The sequence below is a fragment of the Pongo pygmaeus genome, chromosome 19 (genome assembly GCF_028885625.2).
Source record: "Pongo pygmaeus isolate AG05252 chromosome 19, NHGRI_mPonPyg2-v2.0_pri, whole genome shotgun sequence".
In the NCBI taxonomy this organism is placed as follows: Eukaryota; Metazoa; Chordata; class Mammalia; order Primates; family Hominidae; genus Pongo; species Pongo pygmaeus.
The window spans coordinates 75,186,294-75,195,210 of NC_072392.2; the positions used below are offsets into that span (position 1 = coordinate 75,186,294).

The following is an 8,917-nucleotide window of genomic DNA, read 5'->3' on the forward strand; positions in this document are numbered from 1 at the left end:
GGTGGGTGGAGGCACACAGCCGTTGCAGGCCATGAAGAAGGAGGCCTTTCAAAACCAGCTGAGAGGTTCCAAGAAACGCCCTGAGGACAGGCTGTGTCAACATGTCCTGTGACCCCCAGGCCCGCTGGTGCAGCTTCCAAGCAGCTTCCCACAGCAGGGCCACTCAGAGGCCTTGGCTGGAAGGCAGGGCAGGGTGGAGGACAGAGCCTGAGCTCCAGGAGCCATCAGACCTTGGGCAAAATCCTTACCTCTCTGATCTATAAAATGGACTCAGTAGTATATACCTCATGGGGTTGTTGGGAGAACCAAGAGGTGATATAGGGATCGTGTCTCCCTTTGTGCCTGGCACAGAGTAGGGGGTCGATAAATTCACTCAATAAACATTTATTGAACACCTACTATATGCCAGCCCGTCCATTCTGTACCCTGGGATCTAGCAGTGAACGGAAGTCCAAAGGGCCCTCATGGAACTTGCAAATCTGGGTTGGGGGAAGGATGGGCACAGACAATAAGCAGATAAACACATGAATCAGGATGGATGAGGGCTTGCCGAAGACCGGTACTCAGGAGGGGCCCCTCTGGAGGGGCTCTGTCAGACCTGGCTGACCTGAGGGACAGGCCCGCCTGAGGGTTTTTGGCCACAGCCACTCACGGGAGTCACCTGAGGAGCCTTGGGAGATTCTGATGTCCAAGCTCTTCCCCAGGAATTTTATTTTTTTGAGACAGAGTCTGACTCTGTCACCCAGACTGGAATCCAGTGGTGCAATCTCTGCTCACTGAAACCTTCACCTCCTGGGTTCAAGTCATTCTCCTGCCTCAGCTGGGATTACAGGTACCTGCCACCATGCCCAGTTAATTTTTATATTTTTTAGTAGAGTCGGGGTTTCACCACGTTGACCAGGCTGGTCTCAAACTCCTGACCTCAGCGACCTGCTCACCTCAGCCTTCCAAAGTGCTGGGGTTACAGGCGTCAGCCACCACGCCCAGCCTCTTCCCAGAGATTCTGATGGGCTTGGTCTGGGTGCAGCCTGAGACTGTAAAATTCTGCCCAAGTGATTGACATGCAGTGAAAGCCTCATGCCCAGCAGGCTTCCCTGGCTACAGGAGCACCACCTGGGGAGCTTGTCCGGCATCCTGGGCTGGGCTCCACCCCCAGGGGTTCAGATTCAGGAGCTTGGGGTGAGGCCCAGCATCAACAGGTGCCCAGATTCTGAAGAGTTTCTAGGAGAGCAAGGGCAAGCTCCAGAGACTGGCTCTCAGAGCCTTCCTCACACTGAGCCTGGCCACACTGCATGGGACCACCTGCTGCTCCCAAGAGCACTGTCCCACTGCCTTGCCCCCAGCCTAGCAAGTCCCCTGCCTTTCTCCAGGCAAGTCCTGCTCCTGCTCCTAGGCGTACCATGAAGCCTGAAGCTTCCCACCACCTCAGCCCCTTGGCTGAAGCCCCTATGCCATCCTGTTCCATGGCATGCTTCATGTCTGGCTGAATCCTGGGCTCCTAGAGGTAGGGCCAACTCATCCATGGCACGTGGCACCAAGCCCAGCACCTCACAGGGTGACCTCAGTGATCCGCTCGCCTCAGCTTTCCAAAGTGCTGGGATTACACGCATGAGCCACCACGCCTGACCTCCTCCCAGAGATTCTGATGGAATACCAACCTTCTGTTGAAGGAATACCAAATCTCTTCCAGCCTCCCCTGCTCCCACAACTGGGCCAAAGGTGGCAGTGTGGTGACTGGCTCCTCTAGATCCCTGCTCCACCCCCTGACCTGAGTCTCTGGTCCCAGGATTCCTCTTGTGGCATCTGGCTTCTCTCCCACCCACTGCACTCTTGGCCTTGCCCTAAGGGCCAGCCCTGGGAAGGCAGACAGTGTACAATTATGTTCCCCCAGGCAAAGGTGCTCCAGGATGCCCTCTCCATCCCCGCTAAAGAACCAAGTATCAGCTGGTGTGGCTGTTCATGCCTGTAATCCCAGCACTTCGGGAGGCTGAGGTAGGAGGATTGGTTGAGTCTAGGAGTTTGAGACCAGCCTGGGCAACATAATGAGACCCTGTCTCTACAAAAAATACAAAAATTAGCCAGGCAAGGCCAGGCGCAGTGGCTTACACCTGTAATCCCAGCACTTTGGGAGGCCAAGGCTGGTGGATCACCTGAGGTCAAGAGTTTGAGGTCAGCCTGTTCAACATGGTGAAAACCCGTCTCTACTAAAAATACAAAATTTAGCCGGGATGGTAGTGCACGCCTGTAATCCCAGCTATTTGGGAGGCTGAGGAAGTGGAGATTACAGTGAGCCAAGATTTCGTCATTGCACTCCAGCATGGGCAATAGAATGAAACTCCTCAAAAAAAAAACAAAGCAACAAAAAACAGTACCTCTTGAGAGACAAAGTGGCAAATGTAAGAAACCATTTCTGTACATTTTTGCTTGCCAGCATAATTTCACAAAGCTCCTGACTCATGACAAATTTTTTTTTTTTTTTTTTTTTTTGAGATGGAGTCTCTCACTGTCACCCCAGCTGGAGTGCAGTGGCACGATCTCAGCTCACTGCAAGCTCCGCCCCCCAGGTTCATGCCATTCTTCTGCCTCAGCCTCCAGAGTAGCTGGGACTACAGGCGCCCACCAACACGCCCCCGCTAATTTTTTGTAGTTTTGGTAGAGACGGGGTTTCACCATGTTAGCCAGGATGGTCTCGATCTCCTGACCTCATGATCCACCCACCTCGGCCTCCCAAAGTGTTGGGATTACAGGCATGAGCCACCGCGCCTGGCCATAACAAAATGTTTTAAAAAACCAGTCACACTACAGGAGGTCTTTGTTTTTTGGTAACTGGCCCAAAAAACAAAGATTTTACATTTTACCAAGAAAATCCTGTGTTGTCTTTATTAAGTTTTTGATTACTTAAAAAAAACTAAACTTTAAAAGAATTAAAGTTTTTACATCCATGTAACTTTCTATATTGCTTTTAAAGTCTTTTTTTTTTTTTTTTTTGAGACAGAGTCTCGCTCTGTCGCCCAGGCTGGAGTGCAGTGGTGCGATCTCAGATCACTGCAACCTCTGCCTCCCAGGTTCAAGCGATTCTCCTGCCTCAGCCTCCCAAGTAGCTGGGATTACAGGCGTCCACCAATACGCCAGGCTAATTTTTATATTTTTAGTAGAGATGGCATTTTGCCATGTTGACCAGGCTCTTCTTGAACTCCTGACCTCAGGTGAACAACCTGCCTCAGCCTCCCAAAGTGCCAGGATGACAGGCGTGAGCCACCATACCCAGCCACTTTTAAAGCCATTTATCACTCTGATTAAATAAATATTATTTGGCTGAATGCAGTGGCTCACACCTGTAATCCCACCGTTTTAGGAGGCTGAGATGGGAGGTTTGCTTGGGGCCAGGAGTCCCAGACTAGTCTGGGCTGAACATATCAAGACCTCATATCTGGAAAAAAAAAAATATAGCTAGGCATGGTGGCACATGCCTGTAGTCCAACCTATGAGGGCAGATTGCTTGAGCCCAGAAGTTCCAGGCTGCAGTGAGCTATTATCACATCACTACACTGTAGCCTGGGTGACAGAGCTTGTCTCAAAAAAAAAAAAAAAACCAAAAACCAAAAACAAACAAAAAACTATTATTTTAGAATGACCTATGATTCTGTTTTGATGAAGTGTTTTAAACATTTTGACATCTTTGGCAGGTTTCTCCAAGATCAAAATCCTAAATTAAGCCTTTTTAAACTAAATAGACTTATATAAAAGACATTGTCAAATAATAAATAATAATAGATCTTCTTTCAGTTATATTTATGAGTGTTATTAATATAAATGTTTCACAATTATATTAGTTCATAAAAATCTAATATATTATCAATCATAATTTTATTTTATTTTTTCTTGGAGACAGGGTCTCACTCTGTTGCCCCGGCTAGAGTACAGTGGTATGATCACGGCTCACTGCAGCCTCCACCTCCTGGGCTGAAACAATCCTCCTGCCTCAACCTCCCAAGTAGCTTTGACTACAGGCATACACCACCATGCCCAGCTAATTTAAAAAAAAATTTTTTTTTAGAGATGGGGTCTTGCTATGTTTCCCAGGCTGATCTCGAACACCTGAGCTCAAGCCAGCCTCCTACCTTGGCCTCCCAGAGTGCTGGGATTACAGGTGTGAGCCACCATGGCTGGCCAGTCATAATTTTAATTATGTTAAATCTTTTCCATATTTTATATAGATATGTTATTTATATAAACAATCTAAACACTATTTAAAATTTATAAAGATCTGGGCCGGGTGTGGTGGCTCACGCCTGTGATCCCAGCACTTTAGGAAGCCAAGACAGGCGGATCACCTGAGGCCAGGAGTTCGAGACCAGCCTGACCAACATGGTGAAACCCCGTCTCTACTAAAAACACAAAATTTAGCCAGGCATGGTGGCGTGCACCTGTAATCTCAGCACTTTGGGAAGCCAAGGCAGGAGGATTGCTTGAGTCCAGGAGTTCAAGATCAGCCTGGGCAACATACGGAGACCCTGTCAGCAAAACATTTTTTTTTTTTAAATTTGAGACAGAGTCTCGCTCTGTTGCCCAGGCTGGAGTGCAGTGGCACAATGTCGGCTCACTGCAACCTCCACTTCCCAGGTTTAAGCGATTCTCGTGGCTCAGCCTCCTGAGTAGCTGGGACTACAAGTGTGCGCCACCACGTCCAGCTAATTTTTTTCTTTTTTTTTCGTATTTTTAGTAGAGACAGGGTTTCGCCATGTTGCCCAGGTTGGTCTCAAATCCCTGAGTTCAGGCAATCTGCCCACCTCAGCCTCCCAAAGTGCTACGATTACAGGCATGAGCCACCGTGCTGGGCCTCTGCAAAACATTTATTTATTTATTTATTTTGAGACAGAGTCTCACTTTGTCGCCCAGGCTGGAGTGCAGTGGCGCGATCTCGGCTCACTGCAACCTCCGCCCTCCGAGTTCAAGCGATTCTCCTGCCTCAGCCTCTCCAGTAGCTGGGATTACAGGCGTCTGCCTCCGCGCCTGGCTAATTTTTTGTGTTTTTAGTAGAGATGGGGTTTCACCATCTTGGCCAGGCTGGTCTTGAACTCCTGACCTCATGATCCACCTGCCTCGGCCTCCCAAAGTGCTGGGATTACAGGCGTGAGCCACCATGCCCGGCCTCTGCAAAACATTTTTTAAAAATTAGCCAGGCATGGTGGCTCACGCATGTGGTCCCGGTCACTTGGGAAGTTGAGGTGGGAGGATTGCTTGAGCCAGGGAGGTTGAGGCTGCAGTGAGCCATGATTGTGCCATTGCACTCCAGCCTGGGCAGCAGAGCAAGATCTTGTCTCGAAAAATAATAATAACAATACATTTAAATTTAAATTTAAAAAACCGGCTGGGTGCAGTGGCTCACGCCTGTAATCCCAGCACTTCGGGAGGCCAAGGTGGGCAGATCACCTGAGGTCAGGGGTTCGAGACTAGCCTGCGCAACATGGTGAAACCCCGTCTCTACTAAAAATACAAAAATTAGCTGGGTGTGGTGGCACACCCCTGTAAGCCTAGCTACTCGGGAGGCCGAGGCATGAGAATCGCTTCAACCAGGCAGGCAGAGGCTGCAGTGAACTGAGATCGCTCCAGCCTAGGTAACAGAGTGAGACTTTGTCTTAAATAAATAAATAAATAAATTTTAAAAACCAACTCTAAGGCCAGGCACAGTGGCTCACGCCTGTAATCCTAGCACTTTGGGAGGCCAAGGCAGGCGGATCACCTGAGGTCAGGAGTTCGAGACCAGCCTGGCCAACATGGAGAAACTGTCTCTACTAAAAATACAAAAATTAGCCAGGCATGGTGGCATGCGCCTGTCATTCCAGCTACTCTGGAGGCTGAGGCAGGAGAATCGCTTGAACCCAGGAGGCCGAGGCTGCAGTGAGCCAAGACCCCGCCATTGCACTCCAGCCTGGGCAACAGAGTGAGATTCCATCTAAAAAAAAAAAAAAAAAAAAAAACTCCAATAAATATAAATACAGAAAGAAAAAAGTAAAATTAATTTAAAAACACAAATGTAAGTTTGTTTTATTAGTTATGTTTTTTCCCATATGTGACTCAGTTTAATACTTTTTTTTTTTTTTTAGATAGAGTTTTGCTCTTGTTGCCCAGGCTGGAGTGCAATGGCGTGATCTTGGCTCACTGCAACCTCCACCTCCCAGGTTCAACAATTCTCCTGCCTCAGCCTCCCAAGTAGCTGGGATTACACCACCACGCCTGGCTAATTTTTTGTACCTTTAGCAGAGATGAAGATTTCTCCATATTGGTCAGGCTGGTCTTGAACTCACGACCTCAGGTGATCAGCCCACCTCAGCCTCCCAAAGTGCTGGGATTACAGGCGTGAGGCCTGTATACTTAAGCCTTAATACTATTAAGTATATACTGCTATGTATGATCTATAATATCCTTGTAATAGCCCTATTAAAGTGTTAAGTACAAAAAAAGACAATGTTGATGAAAACCTAGGTCATGCTAATTAAAAAATAAATGCAATTCAAAATGTGTTTTCCAATAAGTAGGCATATACGCACGCTGGGACTAGTGCTCATTGCTTAAAACTACAACTGAAAACAATCAATCTGCCTGAAAAAAGAGGCTTCCTAGTTACCTGACACAATTAGCACTTGTCTTTTAAATACAACCAGGCAGCTGATTTATGACCAAAAGAAAAAACTTGTGACACAAAGTAGCAAACATCAGAAGCCATTTGCTCATTTCTGCTTACCAGGATAATTTCACAAAGTTCCTGACTCTGTGCTTATCTGCAGCTCTCTGAAAAGAGTTTTAAAGACAAAACAAGATAAAACACAGCACCTCCCACCGCCCCACATCTCTTGCCTGAATCACTATATTCCTTAAAAGATCAATGGCCCCAGTCCTAGCCAGGCGCAGTGGCTCACACCTGTAAATCCCAGCACTTTGGGAATCCGAGGCAGGAGGTTTACTTGAGGCCAGGAGCTTAAGACCAACCAGGGGAACATAGCAAGACCCCTGTCTCCATAAAAATAAAATAACCGTAGTCCTTGCCTTTTGTTGCACATAAAATAATGTCTGACAGAGTTAGTGATTATACCGCCATAATCTATAACCAATATACTCTTACAGACAAGTTTTGATGTCATTTTGCGCATACTGAACCCCCACTACCTATATATAAACTATAAGCTAAAACACTGATTTAAAACAGTCTGACAAAACTGTTTTAGGGCTGTAGGCCTTGCTCTACAGTCCTCCGTAAGACTTCTGAATAAAACTAACTTTAATTCTTTAAATGGTTAATTTTTTTTTAATCGACACTCTTAGAGGGTCGTTATGAGGATTACCTGAGTCAATATTTGTAAAGTGTTTAGCAACCAGGCACGTGGTAATCATTACATATGTTTGCTAAATAACACAAGTGTAGTCAATCAACAAGGTCGGTCCTGCTGATGCCGGGTCTGGGAGGTTGGGACTGAGATTTCCACTTTACAGGTGAGGAGACTGAGGATCCGGAGAGGAAGAGACTTGCCCAGATGGCACTCAAACCTGAGGTCTGTCTCCCTTCAACCTTCTCTCTTCCAGCACCCCCAGGTCACCTCCCTCCCTCCTCAGGCGCCTGGCCTGGCCTGGGTGGGCGCAGTGCCCCACACTGACAGAGGCCCCTTTGTCCCCCTGCCCAGTGTCACACCCAGAGGGCGGAGCACGGTCGGACAAGCGCCCTGTGTCTGGGTCTGTTTCACCGCCAGGTCTGTGGCCGCCTGGGCGGCTCCAGCCAGGGGATTCGAGGTAGGTGGATCCCAGGGCCATTCCCATCCCTTCCATCCCCCACCCCAACCTCAGCAGGGCATCCCTGACTCTCCCTCAGCGCAAAGAAGGAGAAACCTCCAAGGGAAACACCCCAGTTCTTGGTCTCGACTCTGTGCAAACTCCAAGTGGCCAGAGCCTGGGTGTTGGGGGAAGGGCTCCAAGCTGCCTCAAATACCAGGAGCAGGGAGCTAAGGGTGTGGGAACGGCAGCGAGGGCATTCTGCGTGTTGGGGGAGGGCTGCGTGGGATCCTGGGGAGTGGGACAGAGATTACCCTGCCCTTTTTTACCCCATACTCTATCTGTAACCCGTCGCCCAGGCTGGAGTGCAGTGGTGCGATCACAGCTCACTGCACCCTCGACCTCCTGGCCTCAAGCGATCCTCCCGCCTTGGCCTCTCAACACACTGGGACTACAGGCACGCACATCACCATGCCTAGCCCGGTTCACTTCTCTTTACCACCTGGATTGGCAGAACAGCCTCCTCACTGGTCTCCCTGCCTCTACTTCCCCACTTCCTCTCCCTCCCAGTCCCATCTTCACACAGCCAGAAGGAGACTATTAAAAGGGCAACTCTCCAGCCTGGGCAACTCCATCTCTACAAAAAATACAAAAATTAGCCAGGTGTGGTGGTGCATGCCTATAGTCCCAGCTACTCAGGAGGCTGAGGTGGGAGGATAGCTTGAACCTGGGAGATCGAGGTTGCAGTGAGCCGTGATCACACCACCACACTCCAGCCTGGGGGACAGAATAAGACCCTGTCTCTGAATAAATAAATAAATAAAAATAAAGGCAAATCTGATCACATCATGCTCTGGGATAAAAGCTCTAAAGCCTTCACCCTTTGCTTTAGGAGAATGCTTGCCCCAGCCTGGAAGATCCGGGCCTTTCCCTTCCCCCAAGCCCTTCTCTCCCAGTCCACCCCTTCCACTTGATTCCTCCCACGGATTAACTGAGATATAAATACAACTCTCCACCTAAAAATATTACAGGTAGAAGTAACACTGAGGATGGCTAGAACTGGATATAAGAAAACTCATTATTGACTGAAATGCACAAAAGAATCAAATCTGGACCACGAGTCTTTTTTTTTTGGTTTTCATTTAAATCTTCC

The 8,917-nt window shown here is 48.4% G+C and overlaps 1 protein-coding gene across 1 annotated transcript in view; it reads right to left on the reverse strand.

The window, feature by feature from the left end:
- ZNF385C (zinc finger protein 385C) overlaps nucleotides 1-7,609 on the reverse strand; it is a 62,882-nt gene extending 55,273 nt beyond the window's left edge. Inside the window, exon 1 of the mRNA XM_063656640.1 lies at nucleotides 7,344-7,609. Coding sequence (XP_063512710.1) covers nucleotides 7,344-7,392 — 49 coding nt within the window. The 5' untranslated portion in view covers nucleotides 7,393-7,609. The remainder of the gene's footprint in view (nucleotides 1-7,343) is intronic.
- Nucleotides 7,610-8,917: the final 1,308 nt, after the last annotated feature.